Source organism: Helicoverpa zea, chromosome 5 (genome assembly GCF_022581195.2).
Source record: "Helicoverpa zea isolate HzStark_Cry1AcR chromosome 5, ilHelZeax1.1, whole genome shotgun sequence".
Taxonomy (NCBI): domain Eukaryota; kingdom Metazoa; phylum Arthropoda; class Insecta; order Lepidoptera; family Noctuidae; genus Helicoverpa; species Helicoverpa zea.
The window spans coordinates 2,257,365-2,278,817 of NC_061456.1; the positions used below are offsets into that span (position 1 = coordinate 2,257,365).

The 21,453-nt window shown below is 37.6% G+C and overlaps 1 protein-coding gene across 4 annotated transcripts in view; it reads right to left on the reverse strand.

Annotated features, from left to right (window-relative positions):
* Positions 1-728: 728 nt before the first annotated feature.
* Positions 729-21,453, reverse strand: part of LOC124630844 (glutamate synthase [NADH], amyloplastic) — a 60,649-nt gene continuing 39,924 nt past the window's right edge. For 3 of the 4 annotated variants that reach the window (XM_047164862.1, XM_047164863.1, XM_047164861.1), the window contains 29 exons: positions 21,274-21,378; positions 20,758-21,021; positions 20,463-20,550; positions 20,087-20,206; positions 19,661-19,788; positions 19,135-19,259; positions 18,613-18,757; positions 16,872-17,080; positions 16,296-16,441; positions 15,865-15,974; positions 15,173-15,306; positions 14,531-14,716; positions 13,905-14,053; positions 13,315-13,451; positions 12,714-12,840; positions 12,160-12,308; positions 10,560-10,701; positions 9,928-10,161; positions 9,406-9,520; positions 8,711-8,861; positions 8,054-8,190; positions 7,697-7,780; positions 5,392-5,582; positions 4,634-4,843; positions 3,999-4,124; positions 3,405-3,493; positions 2,953-3,123; positions 2,624-2,710; positions 729-2,348 (listed from right to left, as the gene is read on the reverse strand). In XM_047164862.1, the coding sequence (XP_047020818.1) occupies positions 2,218-2,348; positions 2,624-2,710; positions 2,953-3,123; positions 3,405-3,493; positions 3,999-4,124; positions 4,634-4,843; positions 5,392-5,582; positions 7,697-7,780; positions 8,054-8,190; positions 8,711-8,861; positions 9,406-9,520; positions 9,928-10,161; positions 10,560-10,701; positions 12,160-12,308; positions 12,714-12,840; positions 13,315-13,451; positions 13,905-14,053; positions 14,531-14,716; positions 15,173-15,306; positions 15,865-15,974; positions 16,296-16,441; positions 16,872-17,080; positions 18,613-18,757; positions 19,135-19,259; positions 19,661-19,788; positions 20,087-20,206; positions 20,463-20,550; positions 20,758-21,021; positions 21,274-21,378 (4,190 nt within the window). In that variant the 3' untranslated portion in view covers positions 729-2,217. Of the gene's footprint in view, positions 2,349-2,623; positions 2,711-2,947; positions 3,124-3,404; positions 3,494-3,998; positions 4,125-4,633; positions 4,844-5,391; positions 5,583-7,696; positions 7,781-8,053; positions 8,191-8,710; positions 8,862-9,405; positions 9,521-9,927; positions 10,162-10,559; positions 10,702-12,159; positions 12,309-12,713; positions 12,841-13,314; positions 13,452-13,904; positions 14,054-14,530; positions 14,717-15,172; positions 15,307-15,864; positions 15,975-16,295; positions 16,442-16,871; positions 17,081-18,612; positions 18,758-19,134; positions 19,260-19,660; positions 19,789-20,086; positions 20,207-20,462; positions 20,551-20,757; positions 21,022-21,273; positions 21,379-21,453 lie in introns of those variants that run through there. The other variant, XM_047164864.1, reaches the window with a different exon arrangement.

Consider the following 21,453-nt stretch of genomic DNA (forward strand, 5'->3'; position numbering starts at 1 on the left):
GATCCCACAATGGCAGTTAAACCTATCTATGTGGAAAGTCTTCGCCAATACGAATAAAATAAGCCCAAACACGTGGTAGTTGCAACATACCGTTCAGGAGTTCCCTCGACTCTCTGTAGTCTCCATAATCAAATCAGCTCCAACCCTTCACTGTTTACAAGTACCCTCAAAAATACACTCACATGTCTGGTTTTGACTCGATGCGTGACTACAATATTCAAGAGTTGCCCTCGATTACTCAGGGTTTCCAGATCCTTTCTTTATGAAAAGTCTTTAACAATAAAAACTAGCATTGCAACCTGTAAAATCCTCTGAAACTGCTTGTCTATTATATTTTTCAAACGATCCTGGACATTCAAAGAAACGTCATACCATTCTCCACGATTTAAAACTACTTTGATTCATGTCCGCCACTTTTTACAAAGCGGGTCAGATATGCCCAATGACCTTTAAGACATAATTAGTTATTTTCAATCAGATTTCTGAATGATGACTATAAAATGTTGTATATAAATAACTTTAATAAAATAACTTTTACAAGGTACTGGCCTACTATTTTAGTTATATTATAAAATAAAAAATATTAGCTATTTTGACTCTCACGAAATTACCATAACTATGATTGTTCTAAACTGAACGGTTGGCGCGAGACTCACTTTTTATCTAACCAGGATTTGTACGGAACCCTCGGTGCGCGAGTCCGACTCGCACTTGGCCGGTTTATTTTAACTCATCGTCTCATTGTAAATAATAGTTTTGATGCGAATCTATGCGTAACCAAAACAATATTTGGCATGAGATATGTATAATTAATGAAAATTCTCTCTAAAACGTAATAACGACCAAAAAGTCTAAAAAACGGAATGTGATTACACAAAAAACGATTATATCAAACTGTATAATAATATGGTATCTTAGAATAAAATTAAGATCTTACAATAGTATTCGACAATCTACAAAATGTACGTCGGAATTACGTAAGTATTACCGACTACCATTGTTTTGTGTTCTCGGCTTTTCTGCTTAGAAATAGACTGCCGATGTTTCTTTTTAATATATAAGTGTTTAATTTCAATTTTTGACAAAAAGTTTTTCCTATTCTAATTCAACACTTGGGTTGCAGTTGACAATCTAACTTAGATGACGTTCGCTCAAAATATTAAAATGCTCGTAGTTTCCATTATTTGGAATACATTTTATTATTTTTTTGCGACTTTCATCGATTTTAGAGATACAAAAAATCTATTCGGTAGCCTATTCATAACGATTTTAGATAAACAAAATATAAATTACAATGCAGCTTCAAATATTATTGTCGCTCCGTTCAAATTGATTAACTAAATAAATAATTTAAATATAAAAACGTCATATTCAACGACTATACATTGATGAAACTTGATGATGATAACACTGATTAAAATTCAACTTTACACAGTTGTTAATAAGATCTAGTTTTGGTTAACGTTGGTATATCAAAGCGGGTCTAGGCCCTAATGTTCTAACAACGCAATTTATCTTTGATATAAGATATAAGACATTGTTTTGACGACCGTATGGACTGGATAAATCCTCGAAAGTTAAAATAAATTGTTGATATTTCTTGAAGGAAATTAAATACTGTTCTTAAAGTTTTTTTAATCTCAATTGAAACACACCGTCGTCATTGGGACGCGAATATAAAGTGATATTATATTACATCTCCATCACAAAGTTGTGTTGATATAAAAACCGCTATACACAATGGGCCTTCTATCGGCCATTGTGTAAAGGGCAGGACCTAATATGTATAGTAGCGTCAATACATGATCGCCACGTCAAATCCTGAATGCTGAGTACGAGGTTACAAGATATCGATATGTAAATCAGAACGTAACTAAACTTAATAGTAGCGGTAAGTTGTTGATGAGATGTTCTCGCTTTTAAACAAAAATATATTTTTTTTAGTGCTTACGTCCTATGTGAGCGGTCTAGATGCAACGCGAAAACAACAGACAATCGATTTTTTTGAATCTTTGTATCGCTTTCACGTTGTCATACACCCACGTAGGACACATCCTAATACTTGGCGATCTAAACTTATATCTTTAGCAATGATTTTTCGAAAACTCAGCCATGATACCCATGTCAGAATACCATACTACTATATACTCTTAATTTACTGATGTGCCAACTTACATATCGATACCACTAGCGCCTCATACTCTGCGTATAAATAGTTCAATGGTCGTAGATAACGCCGCCGGGTCCCGGCAGAGTGGACTTGCCGGAGAGGTATGTGTCGACAGCGCGGGCCGCCTGTCTGCCTTCCGATATCGCCCACACTACGAGAGATTGGCCGCGGCGACAATCTGTGGAAGATTAGTGAATTAAATATGTATAAGTTTATTTATTGGTCTCAGAATGTGACTCAAGTGTCGGAATTAAATTGTCAAAAATCCAACTGAAGAATGTCAAAGAAAAGAAACAAGCAAGGGAAATTGATTATAAAATAATTTTGCTAGCTACTTTTTTGCATTTAGTATTTTTTTTTTTCTTTTTGATGAGGTAAAATTAACCCTGATGAAATAAATGAGGTGTCATCAAAATTAAAAACAATTATGCAGTCTTGTATAACTATACATACCTCCAGCAGCGAAGACATTGCTGACGGGAGTCTTGTAAATGTTAGATTTCTCTGTTTCCACGTTACTGCGCGCGTCCAAGGGGAGATCTGTAAAAACAGTGTTACGTTAATATATGGAAATATAGATATACAGTACATTCAAAATCGCATATATTTAAAAAATATATAGAAATTGGATAAAATGGAGTCTCATCAATTTAGAAAGATTAGGATAAGGGATAAATTACGTAAGTTCGGGAGCGGTCAGTGGAGCTCGAATATAAAGATATTGAGCATATACAAGTGTGGAACACACATTGTCGGGATATTTTAACTTATGTTCAACTAACCCAGCTGATTGGCGACATATCTCTCGGGGCCCAGGAAGCCCATAGCCAGCAGCACGAGGTCGGCCTTGTACACCTTGTTGGTGCCGGGCAGCTCCTTCATCTCCCATCTCCCGCCGGCGCCGCGAGTCCACTCCACTTCTACTGCTGATACGCCGCAGACGTTGCCTTCACCTGGGGACGATAAAGGTATAGTTAGAATAGCGTCGGTTAGTTAGAATATTTTGAGGGTCATCAATACTAATACATAATAAGTCCTATGTTAAGATAGTTTGCTAGAATGTGGTGATTTACTTACAGTGCTAGATACCGTTAGTCTCGGGGAATTAGGATTCGTCAATCAAGTGGTTACCGGGTGAAACCACTGATTCTTATAACGAATTTATGACATGCCTCATTAATTGGAATTACTGGGTATGAGAATACGATTATATTATTCAAAAGTGGACGCTTACCGTCATCCAAGAACTCTTTGGTGAGTGTGGAGAACTTCCTCGGGTCGCTGCCGAACTTTACTTTCACCTCCTCGTGACCGTAGTCCACCCTATGAATGAAAACATCAACTCAATTACCCGTATCTAAGCTTTTAACAGAACAATACATCAGCTAAATAATAAACTGTCTTGATAATTTCCAGTTTATCTTCGATAGCAAGTACATCACTATGAAATATTAACTAATTAACTTATTTATCAAAATATTTTACTAAATTACTATTTATTTTTAAATCTTGCAAACATTTATACATATGAACATTACATACATTCTAACATCCTAACTAATATTATAAATGTGAAAGTAACTCTGTCTGTCTGTCTGTCTTTTCTTCACGCCTAAACTACTGAACCGATTTGTGTGAAATTTGGTACAGACATAGTTTGGAACTTGAGAAAGGACATAGGATAGTTTTTATTAAAAAAAATAATAAAAAATAAAATTTATTCCGGACATATAGCGCCATCTATTGGTCAAACCAAAAATATGCCGGAAGTCACTATTCCATGCGAACGAAGTCGCGGGCAAAAGCTAGTTTGTTTATAAGTACTGACCTGAACACCCTAGGCCACTGGGGCCAGGGGTTGTCCTGCCCCCTGGACTTCTTGGGTTCGGGGAGGATCTCGAACGTCGTGATGCTCTTGGCACCCTGACGCAGCGATGTCGCTATGCAGTCGCAACTGTAGAAGAAAATACGGTTAATATACTTGTACTAATATTTTATAACAAAGGTAATAAGTTAGTAGAGTAGTTCAAACATCAGCCTGGCAAATACGTAACATTCAAAGCTACATGTACTTTTTAAATATCTTGTATACCAATAACTGAGTAAAGGCGAAGGAAAACATCTTGAAAATATTTTAGTTCAGGTAGACACTAGAACTTTAGATTCTGAAATTGGTAATCTACCACGAGCAAGTGGTAGTTAACCCCATTCTTTAAAAAGATTTCAAATCCAGAAAGTCTTAAAACCAGTTTTATTAAGGTATCGGGTTTCCCATATAACTGGGTAAAGGAGGTCAGATAGGTAGTCGTTCAATAAAAACCCACAGGTACTCAAGAGCGTCTGGTTACACTGGAAGTCGATTCCAACACGGTTGGAAAAAAATATTATTTAATACACCATGAAAGACTTACAGCTACATAAAAACTTAACAAAAGAAAGTATGATGCTGATTTATCCACATACCCAGTATCACCACCTCCAATAACCAGCACATCCTTATCCTTCGCATTAAGCTCAGGGTTGTTCTGCTGGTGGTGCTGGGTGGATCCCATCTGCTTCTTCTGCCAGGTCTCCAGGAACTCCATGGCGTAGTGGATGCCGTTCAGCTGCCGACCCTTCAGGGGTAAGTCGCGAGGCCAGGTGGCGCCCATGCACAGGACTAGGGCGTTGTATCTGGTGAATTGAGGATATTCTTAAGGTGTGTATTCCAAGAAATGTATCAGTATACATTACCTTTCGGTTTCATGAAGTCACAAGCTTTGGCCGAGTTTCATTTCGGAAAACACGCATGGTGTGTTATTGAAGTTTATTTAATGTAAGTAAAATTCTTGCCAGCATGCCGTATAGTAAAAAATACAATTTTCTCGCTCTTGATCAGTTGTGTTAGCACCCATAACACTATCTTATCGCTAGCCTACCATGTGCTAACCAAACGTAAGTTAAATGGTGACCCGTTATTTAAGTTTACTTCTATACGTCACATTACAAGACCCTCAGTCAGTTACTGTTACAGCCTTTTTTATCGTCCCACTGCTGGGCGCAGGCCTCCTCTCACACGGAGAAGACAAGACCCTCACAACAATATAATATTTTGTTACATCCGAGTTTGATTGATGCAGACAGATACTAAGCACGTTAATTTGACGTCCATTTAAGTCTATCATTGTCCATTTATGTTTTTCCTTCTCAATATTTTCTTTGCAGAATATATATAAACTCACTCATTAGCCAGATCACTGGCAGAGATATCGCGTCCGACATCGACGTTGCATTTGAAGGCGATGCCTTCAGCAGTCATGAGCTTGATGCGCCGGGCGACGACTTCCTTGCTGAGCTTCATGGTGGGGATGCCGTACTGCAGCAGGCCGCCGGGACGGTCGTTGCGCTCGAATACTGTTACTGTGTAGCCAGCCTAGAAGAAATAAAAATGTGAGTTAAGTATGGACTGTTGAGCAAGTTTTCAAGAAGTTCACGTTTTTAATCCTATCGGATATCTTAATTGCGAAAGTTCCTATGTATGAGGATCGGAGGTGCCCTAACGTAAAATCTCCTAACAAAGCAGCGCGCCAAAATTCGGGTGAGCGGGGGACGAGGAACGTTACTGGCTCCACCCGTGATCCACCCTTAAACGCCTTTTATGGGAAGCCACCCATTTTTTGTAAATCCATCTAGCGTGGAATAGGATGATTAAAATCCAACCCTAAACTAACATCGACCACTAGTGACATACTCAAAAATTAAGTAAATACTCAAAATTAATAATTCTTTTAAAATAGTAATTGAACTAGAAAGTTTGAAGAAGCATTCATTTGAAATGAAAGAAGAAAAAGAGAGGGATAAAAAAGTTAGAAAATTAATTCTTATATAAGTATTATTTTGTGCAGAGAACTTGCCACACAACAATTTATTTACTCCCCCAGAAATGAAATGGGTATAATTCTACTAGGAACTCCAGACTCGATGAAAAATCATTTTTATTCACCACGGGTCTAAAATACCCCCATGGTGTAATTTAAGTATCAACTATTGTCATTGTGTTAGTTCGTCTACTAGCCACTATGGCATCACAAGCACGAAAATTCGTTCTATTTGTTCTAGAACCGTGCTGCGATGACTGTTGTTATTTTCGATGTTGCCATATTACGAAATTCACCAAGAAAAATGGGAATTAAAATTATAGGGACAGTATCAAATTAGAGTTTTCACAACTGTATCATAACGGCGCATCCACTAAGTAGCAGACTTTATGTGAGTCGGATATTGCTCTGAGTAAAGGTACATTCAAAAAGTATGTACGGCAAGAGAGATATACCTATGTAAAACATTGCTGATGATGAATATAAATAAATCTACGCTAATTTTCGTCACATCTTATATTTGTTATGAGTAATAGTACTCGGGACTTTGCCCCAATATCGGAGATATGGGATAAGGTGAGATGGAGAAATGAGAACTAGGTGATTGAGAATGCTGTCGTATTGGAGCCATTGCAAAAATACTGTTTTTATAAAATGTAGTCTTAAATCTTATTACATGTAACTGATAACAACGATGCTGCCTGGTTACTAAAAGAAATACATAGTTAGAGTTATGATTAATTTTAAGATAATTGCAGCTTTTTTAAGAATGGGTGATTGAATTTTCGATGTCTGGTAGCACTTAATTTTGTAACGGGTGTCTCTGTGGTCTTGATGAACACAATTTTACTTCAAATATACGTAAGTCGACTACTTACCGAAAGATGGTGTTTTTATAATTTTAAATTTTCATGATAATATATCATATGTTTTGGTTTGTAAATAATCTATAAAAAAAACTTGTAGGATGCAAGGAAAAATGAAGCTGTTTTTTAAGGCAAAATTGGTACCAATAATATACATTGATACAAGATTCATACGAAAATAATACAATTTCACTTAGACGTTCTAGAAATGCAGCTATTCGACGACAGATGTCTCTAGCAAAAAATATGCTTTAAAGTAAAAATATTACTTACACGTGAAATGTTATCCTATGGTATGTTTGAGTTTGGATCCTGAGCAATTTCTACAATTAATGATAGCGCATTTCGTCGTTTTAATCGAGTAACAAATAAAATTTGTTGAAATTGTGGTTAAAATACAACTATGACAAGATGTCAGTTTGATGTGAAGGACGGTATATGGGCGGTGTCCAGCCACGCCTGTCGTGACGTAGTCGTGACGTATTTGACCTACCTGAAGGCGCGTGACCTACCTGCGTTAGGGCATCTCCGCTAGTCTTTTCTCCTCCGTGATGAGGATGAATATTATGTTTGCTCCTCTCACGAAATAGCTACACGATGGATTTTGGTGAAACATGGCAGTAATAGTTCATATATCAGAAAAGCATATAAACTACATTTTATCCATGCGCGGGAAGGAATTTTTTTGGGATGCTGGTGAAAACGCGGGCGGAACAAAGTTAAATATTCGAACATAATGATGTATGATTAATTATGATGAAGTTTTGTAAAAAAATTTAGTCAGAAATGTGACAAGAACTTACCTTGTTCAATTGATGTGCGCAGGCTAGACCAGCGGGGCCGGATCCGACTACAGCCACTGTTTTACCATTTCTGTACGTAGGAATCTGTAGAGGAATAATATTCATTACACTTTTCTTCCGAAGATTCAATAACCGACCGATTTAAGAATTATCATTTTTACAAGCTTTTATTTACTTTTGACGATGATTCTATCACTAGAAAGAAATCTTGCAACTCAATTTTAAAGATCTATTATAATAGATCTTTATCGATGTCTTTGTTTTATGACGGTCATTGGTTTGTGTTTATATGATTCTTTGCTTAAAATTTTTCCAACGTACTTACTTCTAAAAAATATCAATATAATTAGTACTTACATCAGGCGTTATCCATCCGCTCTCAAAGGCGTGATCAATGATAGCACATTCGATGTTCTTGATAGTGACAGGCGGTTCTGAGATGCCCAGTACACAAGCTCCTTCGCACGGCGCTGGGCATACACGACCCGTGAATTCTGTGGATGAAATTATGTAGTTTTATTAAAACTGTTGCCTCTTTTAATGGGTAGGATTTCATTATGGTATTTCTTAGTTATTTGTTTACGATATGGATATTTTTTTAAATATGTTGGAGATTTTTTTTTACAGAAAAATCTGTTTTTGTTTTTACCTTCTTGGTATGAGACAGATAGGTACAGAGTAAGAAAAGATGATATTTTCTTGGGGAAAATATATATGAGATTTTTTGAGTTATATTTCGATTGTGAAGAAGTGTGGAATCGTTAGAAAAAGATTGTTAAATCGTATATATGGAAGTAGTAGTCGAAAAGTTGTGGGGATGTTAGTTCCTCTGCCATGCAAATACTACTTATCCATCTAGGATTTTGATGAAACTTGGCAGCAATAAAGCTTACAAATCAGAATAATATATAGGCTACTTTCATCCCCGTTGGAGAAGTAGTCCCAGGTGAAATCGCGGTTGGAGGTTAGTATATAATATTCTCTCTATGTATGTTTTTCTTATAATTATGTTACCTGGGAAATTGTTAGTCTGCAGCAGCTGCTGCAGCGCCTCCTTCCAGTCCCCCCGGTAGACGAGGTCGTTCCACTTGGGCACGATGTTGCCGAGCGGGCAGCCGTGGCCGCTCTGGCAGAACGGCACGCCGCACTCCATGCACCGCGCCGCCTGGGGACGTTACTTTACTGGTGAGGAAACAATAAAAACACCGGAGAAAAGGTGTAATATCAATAATTATTAGCCTCACTTGTACTTGAAAGCCGACCCCAACATGATTGGCAAAAGGCTCGGAGGATGGATGATGTACGGTTATAACTTTCTCAAGAAACTGTTGTAAACAATAGATTTTCCGTGATACCCACTCTTTGAAACCGTACGTGTAACTAGCTGAAGTTTTTAAAGAGCTACTCAAAAAGTAAAAAAATGACTTTAACATTGAAACATTCTGAGACTTCAAAGTTTGAGTGAGATTGTTTCCGCAAATATACTAACTTAATAAAATTAAAAAAAAAGTCGTAACATCGATCGTTCTACTATGTATAACATTTTGCGAGATCCTCAAAGCAATTTTAGATGTCTTGCATTGCAGATGCTTACTTATCCTCAAAAAAATTGTTTGACCAAACTGACTAAGCTGTAAACAGATCTTTAAAATTTGACTGGTCTATGATCCTGAGATTTCTTTAGAAATCCTAATATTTATGAACTGTACCTGTACTCGTACGCCGCGTCGCACGTGTCCGCTGTTGTAGATCTCTTCCCAGTCGCGGAGACGCTTCTCTGCCGGACGGTACATTGTCGTCTCGCGGGGGTACTTTATGAAGCCTCTGTAATAGCATATATAATGGTTTGTTAAAAAGATTTAATAGCAATGTTGTTGGTAGGTAACATAATTAATGTTGTAGAAAAGCACTATGAGGTAGTTCATTATAACAGCAACTGATCGCTTTTTTAACTATGAAAAACCGTTATACTTAAAACTTGTAACTATGTGTCTAGCTCGAAACAATACCTGCTTTTAGATCAATGCAAGTATATCAGAATACTTAATTAGTAATTTTGAAAATTGTGAAGCTAAATTAAAATCTTGAAAACTACAAGATTCATTAAAAAAACTCATTTTTATTATTTTCAACTGTAATTTATTTACTAAAATGTTACCTATAAAATTGTATCCTTTACTTAAAAAATATAGTACTACTTTTATGGCTCAACTTAAGCACTCTTCACTCACCTAGTCTTATCCAAAATCTTCTCCAGATTCTTAGTTTCCAGCTCCACATCTTTGACAGTTTCCTCAATATCCAGCACTCCATTCTCCGCCTTCCCGTTAGTCTCCACCTTGCGTTGTGTCGGCTGCTTCACCGCCATGGACTTGAGAGCGCGTTGGTATTCATAGGGGAATACTTTTATGAACTTCTTGGCTGGCTCCGGCCAAGTTTTCAGGAATTCTTCGGCGATTAGTGAGCTGGGAAGATGGGGAAATGTTGTTAGAAATTATCAATCTTATCTAAGGCATTATAGTCAATGGAATCTATGTTAAATTCGGACTATTCCGGAATACAATATGTCTGTTACTATTTTGAAACGTTTTAAGTAAATTATTAAATGCAAATATTTCACAAATAATTTAGCAAACAATATTCCTATTTTCTCTGGCCTGTTCAAGTGTTACTCAGCATTTGAAGACGAAAGTTTGTTCCACTCTCAAAAGTGGGTCATTTGATAACTTCCCATTTCATCTGCTATTCCCATTTAATCACATCTACCATCTTAGGTAAATAGAGCTAATCAGAGCTAATAATAAAATCTTTCTAGCTTTTTTCTTACTATGTTGGGGTCAGCTATCCTTTATTATCAACTCACCCAGTATACTCATGGAACTCTTGCAACAACTGCTGCACATAGTCCAGGTCATCCTGCAGCTCTAAAGGCAGCAGTTCCACCATCTCGTGGTTGCACTTGCCAGAGAACGAGCCGTCGATGTCGTACACGTATGCGATACCGCCTGAAAGGGAATATAACATTGAGTTATTGAAATGTGAAATGTAATAAATGCATTTTTTATTCTAATGGCTGATTTTGGATATATGAGAAGTAAAAGGTTGAACCTGCTTTTTAATATGGTTACTGAATACGCAGACGTCTGTATTAATACAATAACTAAAGGAAGTCTGTTGATGCATGCGTCTGATGGTAAAATCAAAAGCATACCTTTTGCTAAGTTTCTTATGTGTCGTATAAAACAGTCTGTATTGCGTTATTATCACTGTTTGGAGAAATTGTATGAAGTGGAGTTGTCAAAAAGGAATCAACAAGACATGTATTGTGCAAGCTAGTGGGCTTAAGTTCACCAAGAAAATAACCGTCAGTTTTTTTTAAACCACCGTTCACTTTGAAAATAGGCATGATGACAGTAATCAAAAATCATTAAAATAATATATTTATTAAATTAAACTTGAAGCTTGGAATATAAAACGCGCATTGTTTTCTTTATTAATAATGTGATTAATATGTATTTTTGTAAAATAAAATTACGAAATAAGGCAATCCGCCATGATATCTTGAACACCAATCAGAGCTCGTGACGTCATTTCTCAAAACAACTCGCGCGAAAGCGCGCGAACGTCACATTTCGTTATTGTGAACTTCCACTGCGATCTTTGTTTTTAATTAATTAATTGTTTATAACACGAGTTATGGAGCCCGGATTTATCAAGGCAAACAGCGCTAATTTGCCTAGAATTGATATCATAATGCTGGGAAAGTTTTTGGCATCAAATAAAGATTTTTGTTCAGCTGAATTTAGAAATGTTAAAACTTCCATGTAAGTATACTAGTTTAATTAAAAAACAATGAGAGATGAAACCTAACCTCGAAATAGTTATTTACATTATAAACTATGCTAGAATCTAGAGAACTACGTAATAACTTACATCAAAGTGATCTTCACAAAAATAAAGTTGTACCCTGGGCAATATTGCTTTTGAATCTCGCCTTGCAAGTTTAAGCCACTTGTTTCGTATTTTTTTATTGTGAGGAACGTACACAAATAACTTATCAGGAATTGTTTTGGATGTGTTCTTACTTGGTCCCCCAGTGACCCCACAACACCTATGCCCTTTCGAATTCATATTTAATAACACAAAAAACTTAATTATTGCACGAGCGTTGTTTACTTGCGTCTTGTAATTTCAGTCGTGACGTCACAAGTGACGACATGACACTGACAAGCGTTTTCGCGCCGGATTAAAAGTGGACAGAGAAAAATGCAATTATTTGATAAAAAATCTTCATTTTCTTAAAATTAATAATTTTTCATATAAAATAGACGTATACCTACATCATACAAAGGAATTTAAAAATTTGTCATCATGCCTATTGTGCGTGAAAACAGTTGTTTTGTGATCTTGGGCCTTATATGGCCTTATATGCCTTACAGCTGCAAATAAAATGAACCACATACCGCTCATCCCCGCAGCGAAGTTCCTGCCAGTAAGCCCCAGGATAAGCGCAGTGCCGGCCGTCATGTACTCGCAGCCGTGGTCGCCGACGCCCTCCACTACGGCCACACAACCGCTGTTGCGGACGCAGAACCGCTCCGATGCTATGCCTCTGCGGATTGAAAAGAAGTGTTTAAAAATCTTCATTTAAATATTAATACTATTTTTTTACAAAACTGCGACTGTTTTTGAAATTCAATTCAAAGTTGGCTACTAGTTATTGATATCACGATAACTGGCTGGAGCGGCATGTCAGTCTTTAAAAAAGTAAAGTTACGTAAGAACATCCAATAGCTTAATTTATAATATATTATATCTATCAAGTGCGCATTAATGGACTCTGCCTATTTACCAAGATTTGTTTTCTACACTCAGATAAAAAGTAGCTCGATTGATAATCTGACAAATAAAACTATAGCACTGTCAAGTTTCATCTTAAACCATTCAGTAGTTTTTCTTGAATTTATGAACGACTTACAAAAGTAATACTTACTTTAATAACAAATAAAGTCCTCACCTGAAATAAGCGCGTCCAGAAGTAGCTCCATACAGACACACATTGCCGACAATAACGTTGAGATGTGACTCGAAGGGCGACGCCTTCGGCGGGTAGATGATCACTTTGCCGCCTGATAAGCCCTTACCTGGTAAATAAATAGTAAAAAAGTTTAGATACTTTAAATAATATTACTCATACGTTCACGCGCATCACTTATTTCCAAACTAAGCAGAACTTAAACTATGGATACCTACTATAAAATAAACATACTTACATACTTTTTTGTTGTTGTAAATAAATACTTACTATGCATAGAACATTTTATTTACATTTATTCTGTTCGAAAGAGCGACACATTCTTGTGAACAGAAAATTCTTCTAGTTCTTGACCTTCGTAGTTAATCGCTATTGTTGGTATGACATATGACATGTATGTTCTTGTATTGACTTACTAACATAATCATTAGCGTCTCCCTCAAGCGTGACAGTGATGCCCTTAGACAGGAAGGCGCAGAAGCTCTGTCCGGCCGACCCGGTCAGTGAAATGTTCACTGTTTTGCCGTCCGGTATACCATCATCACCGTATTTCCTGTTTAACCTAACTTGTGTATTTACTTACCAACATAATCATTAGCGTCTCCCTCAAGCGTGACAGTGATGCCCTTAGACAGGAAGGCGCAGAAGCTCTGTCCGGCAGATCCGGTCAGTGAAATGTTCACCGTCTTGCCGTCTGGGAGACCGTCGTCGCCGTATTTCCTGTTGAGGTTAAGAACTTTATTATAATGTACAAAGAAAAGAGAAATTATTATGACTATAAATCTCTTATCTCAGGTATGATACAAAAGGTGCTCGTAATTAGAAATGAAAAATATATCTTTGGATCTAGGATTGTTCAGGATATTCCAAATTAAAATTGTTTAGCTCTCTGATTCGTATTAATTAATTCAATCTTATTGCGTGGTGCATTGCCATGTTCATCATAGTAGTTTTTTGTTAAGCGGCATATTTTATCGATAGTCCAGGAATTTAGTGTTGTCGATTTCCGATTAGCCGGCGCTAATCTTTGGTACCCCCACTGAATCGATTTTTTTTTACCTAGATAGGCCTCGTAATTTGTAACTGTATGTGTAAATATTGCAGGCCGTATTTTATTCATGTATTTTAAGTAGTTACTTCATGACGAGCTAAATCCTCTTATCCCATACATACATGGCAATATGATAAGACAGCGTGGAGGTGAAGGCGCGGTCCTCGTTGCTGATCCTCATGTTGACGTCGACGTGCTGCGCCGAGCCGTCCCACAGCGCCGAGCACTGAGATATCAGCTGGTTGTCTAAGCGCTTCTCTAGTTGGAAGTCCTGGAAGTAAGGTGAATTGATGTTACAATAATGCTTAATTTAAGATGTATATATAACTGCTTATATACGACTTACTATAAAACAATAGAAAATCAATTATCTCGCGAATATCTGCACTTCAACATACAACGCATTAATGAATTATCTCAGTGCTGTCGTAGTATATCTGTGCGAAGTTGACCCTTATATTATTACAAGATAAAACACTAAATAGTATATTCGAAAATCTATTTGAACCAACATTTTTATGGGAATATGTATTATCAGACGGAATACAGCTATATGTCACATGGAAAACACGAAAGTAAATATTTTATTTGGGATTTATGTTTTTGAAATGATTGATTTTATTCCAAGATTGGACAAAACAAAGTAGGTTTAACCAAAATTCCTACTTCGTGGAAAATGACATCCGTCGTTTAATAAACACGATTGTCGGTCAAATTGGACTATACATTATCAAATACCATTAATTACCTGTGACTTGGACCCTCCAATAATATTGACCCCCGGGCGCATGTGCAGCGCGTTCTTCAGTATAAGACTGAGGTTCAGCATCCTGGCTTTAGGGTTGTCGTTGTTCTCGCGCACCTTCAGCAGGTCGGTGCGACCGATTAAGTCTTGGAAGCGACGGACTCCTACCTCGGCCATGTGTTGGCGGACCTGCAAATAAAAACAAATAAAATTGCTAGAATAAAATATCGAAGGGAAAGCTACTATTGCTACTTGGACCACGAGAGGAAAACTAGAGTGCGATGATAGCAACCTGAGGAAGTCAGGTAGGAAATCGTTTGGTGTAAAACATTGGTTCTCAGCTACGAACCCCAGCATAGTTTCAGAAAAAGTCTTACAATTCTGCCAGTACCAGCCAAGTTTTTAGATATAATTTCTGAATCTTTGTAAGTGAGAATAATAAATAAAAAATATTTTGAGTAATATACTGGTTGCTATGTATTTTTGTTTTTTATTTGGTTTTTATCTTCTGTCCACATAATCTTACTCAGAAAGCAAGTCCACACCGCTATTATTAATGTACTGTTAACAGCGGCTAAATAATAATATTAGTGAAGAATATAATAAGATAACACAATATATAAGTAAAGTGTATAGTTAACGTACCTCTTCAGCCAACATGAACAGATAGTTGATGACATGTTCAGGTTTGCCGGCGAACTTCTTTCGCAGCACGGGGTCCTGTGTCGCGATGCCGACGGGACACGTGTTCAGGTGGCACTTCCTCATCATTGTGCAGCCTGTGGGATGAATAAACAAGGATATTATATTGATAGAACATGGTAATGGATGGTTCAGTCGGGAGGTGATAGCAGACACATAATTGTGGACTATGTTATTCTTTTCGGTTTTATTTTGTATATAGATGACTGATCCTTGGCAGTTGTTACGGGTAGTCAGAAGCCAGTAAGTCAGACACCAGTCTAACCAAGGGGTATCGGGTTGCCCGGGTAACTGGGTTGAGGAGGTCAGATAGGCAGTCGCTTCTTGTAAAACACTGGTACTCAGCTGAATCCGGTTAGATTGGAAGCCGACCCCAACATAGTTGGGAAAAAGGCTCAGAGGATGATGATAGATCTTCATCATTCAAGCTGTAGAAAGTCCATGCTGAACATAGGCCTCATTCATAAATTTTGAATAGGGCCGATCTACGCGTGAATAATTAAATTTGATGTTTCTCCATATATACATTGCGGGAAAATTATATAAGGTCTCAAACCCTTTCCAATATTTTTTATTTAGATTTATTATAAAATGTGGCTTAAGTATTTAATATTGTAGTTTAGATAGGCGCTTACCCAGTGCAATAAGAGGTGCAGTACTGAATCCGAACTCGTCAGCACCGAGGAGAGCGGCGACCATCACGTCAAAACCAGTCCTGATCTGACCGTCCGCCTGTACCACCACTCTGAAATAGAATTTTATTGTACATGTATATTTAATTTCTCATAGAACAATGGGCAGATTTCTATGCTACAATATTTGGGCCAATCTGCCTATTGTCCTTTGTTTTTTTACTGAAGTCGACGTTAAAAAACAATATTTTTGGAAAGACCGCTGCTCGTTTTAGAAATAAATATATAATCATATAATTTATGCCAGGTCTTTACATACAAAAATCTATAAAATATTGTAAAGACTAGCGGAGCAGTGAGTCTAATGTAATCGGGAGCTACACTCCTAAAGCAGCCAGATTTGGTTAAAAAACTGAATTACTTGTATACCGTACCTGGATCTGAGATCATTAAGCACCAGCACTTGATGTGTCTCAGCAACGCCCAGTTCCCACGGTAGGCCGGCACTCTTGATGCCCGTCCACGAACTGGCGCCCGTACCACCGTCGTGACCGGAGATCACTATGTGCTCCGCTTTGCCCTGGGGGAAAGATACATGGGTTTAATATACAACTAACACTATATTTACTACATATTAATGTTTATTATACCAAATCTACTTATGATTATTTGAATGGAATAGCGAAGCGTTTTTACTTGGACTTTAAAAAGTCGGTGGAATGAGGTCTCCAGCTTAACCCTTGCAAATGTTTGAAGATTAGCTGTAAGATATATGGCATTAGTATCTATTCAGGTAACAAATGCCTGTTTTTTTTGTGTTGTAAAGCTGCTTTACTTATAAACAGGCACACACAACATCCCATATATCTAAGCGAATCTGAAACTACCCAGAGATACAAGGGGGAAGATTTTATTCCTAAGAAATCTACACAGCCAACTTCAGGTTTTAGGAAGAGTCATTAAAATATTTAGCTAATTACAACTATTCTTGAAAAATCAGTTTTACATACCTTAGCCACACCCGAAGCGACAACACCAACGCCCACTTCAGACACCAGCTTCACAGATATCCTGGCTCTTGGGTTAGCAGCTTTCAGGTCATAGATGAGTTCAGCCAAGTCCTCGATGGAGTAGATGTCGTGGTGAGGGGGGGGAGAGATCAGCCCCACGCCGGGGACTGAGCAACGGGTCTTGGCTATGTCTTCTGTTACTTTGTAGCCTGGAATGAAATAATATTATGTTAGCTACGAACATAAGGGGAGTACATGAGGAGGCATATAAACTCAAACTCAAAATCGTTTATTCAAATTAGGCTGATAAATCAGCACTTTTCGAACGTCAAAAACAAAAGACAGCCCCCAAAACGCCCGCCCTTCACCACTTCCTATGTGTTTTTGCTGGGAAGAAGAAGTGGCGCAACAAGCTCCCCAGCAACACATGTCTGTCTGTTAGGTTTGATCTGTCTGTTTATAAGGCAGTATATATGGAAGCACATAAGGGGAGTACATAGGGAGGTATATAAGGCAGTATATATGGACGCACATAAGGGGAGTACATAGGGAGGTATATAAGGCAGTATATATGGAAGCACATAAGGGGAGTACATAGGGAGGTATATAAGGCAGTATATATGGAAGCACATAAGGGGAGTACATAGGGAGGTATATAAGGCAGTATATATGGAAGCACATAAGGGGAGTACATAGGGAGGTATATAAGGCAGTATATATGGAAGCACATAAGGGGAGTACATAGGGAGGTATATAAGGCAGTATATATGGAAGCACATAAGGGGAGTACATAGGGAGGTATATAAGGCAGTATATATGGAAGCACATAAGGGGAGTACATAGGGAGGTATATAAGGCAGTATATATGGAAGCACATAAGGGGAGTACATAGGGAGGTATATAAGGCAGTATATATGGAAGCACATAAGGGGAGTACATAGGGAGGTATATAAGGCAGTATATATGGAAGCACATAAGGGGAGTACATAGGGAGGTATATAAGGCAGTATATATGGAAGCACATAAGGGGAGTACATAGGGAGGTATATAAGGCAGTATATATGGAAGCACATAAGGGAGTACATAAGGAGGTATATAAGGCAGTATATATGGAAGCACATAAGGGAGTAAACAAGGGAAGTACATAAGGGAAGTACTTAAGGGAAGTACATAAGGAAGTACCTAAAGCGAATACATTTAGAGGTATATAACGAACATGTTACGATTTAGTTAAGGCAAATTGTAGAAGAATGCGTTACTTCGGAATGCATATTTTTTGCCCATTTTTCCCATGGATTGGACCATTCTTAACTAGTGATTATAGAAGTCAGATATATAAAGGCGTTAAGTCTGCCATTGTTCATAAAATATTAAATAAATAAATGTAATATGCGACACTTGGATTTAGCTGAATTCGTTTCAATGAAAATTTGGGTATTAGTTCTCGTTTAAAGGTTGGTAGAATTACAATTGAAGTTTTCTTTTCGCAGAATAAAGAAATGAATATGTTTCTGAATGGCTGTCATTGAACATCCTTAGCAGTCGTTACAGGTAGTCAGAAGCCAATAAGTCTGACATCAGTCTAACCTAGGGGTATTGGGTTGCCCGGGTAATTGGGTTGAGGTCAGATAGTCACTTCTTGTAAAACACTAATACTAAGCCGAATCCGGTTAGACTGGAAGCCGTCCTCAACATAGTTGGGAAAAAAGCTTGGAGGATGAGTAATATAACCGTGTGTTACCGGGCAGCTCGCCGCCCTCGCCGGGCTTGGCGCCCTGCGCCATCTTGATCTGCAGGTCGTCCGCATGCGCCAGGTACGACGCCGTCACGCCGAACCGACCCGACGCCACCTGCTTGATCGCTGAACGCTTGTTGAACTCGGGGTCCTGGAACAGGTAATAAAGTCATTTTTAGGGTTCCGTACCCAAAGGGTAAAACAGGGCCCTATTATTTTCGCTCCTCTGTCCGTCCGTCCGTCACCAGGCTGTATCTCATGAACCGTGATAGTTAGAGAGTTGAAATTTCCACAGATGATGTATTTCTGTTGCTGCTATAACAGCAAATACAAAAAAATTTGAATAATTTTTTTTTGCTCATTTTTGCTCACACTTGCAACTAGTAGTACCGTACCATAGTGAAATGTGAAATTTAAACATTTGTTTTTGAAATTAATGGATAATTAATTGAAGGACATATAAAAAACCGCCTTGGACGACATTTTGAACACTCTTATCGAACAAAAAACAATACTGCAAATACATACCTGGTTGAGATATCTATCAGCATTTTCACCGCCTTCTCCAGTGTTGGACTTGCCGCCGATGCGGTTCATGGCAATAGCGAGCGATGTATGCGCTTCCAACGAGATCGAACCGAACGACATGGCGCCTGGAAGTAAATACACATTAATTAGTGCCATGTGGTAAATCACAGAGAACAATACTGGAAATTCACAAATTTGGATCTGTATCTAGCTATGATTTATGTGCATGAGTAAGATAAAAAAAGTCATTCAAGATAGTTTAGAATGGAGTCACTTCATTCGTTTTATTATTACCACGTAGGCATGCTTATGTTATGTTTTTGTTACGGATAGTTAGAAGCTAGAAATATCAGGTTGCCCTTATAACTGAATTGAGGAGGTCAAATAGGCAGTCCATATAAAACACTCATCTGTCAGTTAGACTAAAAACCGATACCGATAAACTTGGGAAAAGGCTAGGCATATGTATGGTTTTCATACATGACTAGATAATTTTGTTATTTTATTAATTAGTTCATTTCCATACCTGTAGCGAATCGCTTGACGATCTCAACAGCGGGTTCTACTTCGCTCAGCGGTATAGGTTCGTCCAACTTGACGAGCTCTAACTGTCCACGTAGTGTACACGCACGGATAGATTCCAATGCGCTTTCCCTGTAGATAAAGATGATTATATTTAATACAATGTTGTTTCTCGCTATTAGAAGTAAGCTCATATGGTATTCTGATATATAAGCTATTTTACTGCCAAGTTTTATCAAAGTCCATTCAGTAGTTTTGGCGTGAAAGAGGAACAAATATCCATATATACAAAGTTTCTAATTATTCGCAGTATGTAGTACGATTTTTACGGAAAGGTTAATCAATATTTTCAATGCATTTATGTTTACTCGGCTTATTTTTTCCTCAGGTTAAATTAAAATAAACTCTAAAGTAAAGGGTTGAAAATCACCTGTATTTATCATAAGCTGATGAACTTTTATTGATGGCAGCTTCCTGCAGGTTAGCGATAGACATGGGGTCGTTGATATGCTTCTCTCCGCCCGCTCGCCAATGGTAGTTGCCGGGGTTCCTATAAACAATTGTAACAATTATTAGTAAATTATACAATGGGAAAAGCTAGGAAGATGAATACACTAACGGTAGAATAGAAACGAAGACGAACACGCTAATGTTTTGTGACAGAAATACTGTTAGGCAGAACTTAATGCTAATGGACATTGAAAAAAAAAAAATAAACTAAAAAAAAACTGAATTATTCTGACAGTTTATATTTATAAAATATGGAATAACTACAGGTGAAAAGTAACAAAAAAACACAAGCTTACCTCAAAACCAGTGCATCTTTGACTTCGCCATAAGTCAATGCATGTCTGTCAAAGATTTCCTTCGATAGGATCTCAAAGTTCACTCCACCTGAAATTAAATCAAATATATGAGTCCATAAGTTTTGAGTTTGCAACACTATATTATTTTTACTTATCTTACAAAATTAAATCTTTCTACAAGAAAGTTAGACAGACATTTTGTGTATAAGGATAATTCTCCATACAACATTTTTTAAAACACGTGTTTGAACGTCTGTTTAACTTTTTGTAGTAATACCATAAAATCGTAACTCACCAATCCTAGACTGTGTGCCTCTAAAGCACTTATCAATGACTTCTTCACATAAGCCCACTGCTTCAAATATCTGTGCACTCTTATACGACTGTAGGGTACTGATCCCCATTTTGGCCATGACCTTAGCAAGGCCTGTCTCAATGGCGCCCTGGTAGGCCTTGTATATGTCCTCATCGGTGAGGTTGGGGTCTAAAATGTGGTCGTTGCGGAGGGAGAAGGCCAGCTCAAAGGCCAGATAGGGACAGATTGCGTCGGCGCCGTAACCTGGGGAAAAATATTTGTTTTGATTGCGGGTATTTTTCTTTGGTAAATGGTTCCCGATATTTAAATCGTATGTCGTTCAATGGTAGAATCGATATTCGACCCCACCCAGTCGACTTAATTTTATTAAAATTAGGCTAATTAAATTACCATTTTTCACTTTCACTTTCACTATCACTATTATCTGTAGAATTCGTCTTCAGAGGATTAACATCTATTCTATCATTATAAGATGTTAAATTCATAGTTTCTTACCTAACAAAACGCACATGTGATGCACTTCCCTAGCCTCAGCAGTTTCGAGGATAATCCCAACCTTCATGCGTTGACGAGTCTCAATCAAATGATGGTGGACAGCACCTGCAAATATTAATAATAGTGTGTTAGGGTATATTTTGGAAACGAGTGGATGTCGCACATTTTCCTAACGCGAGA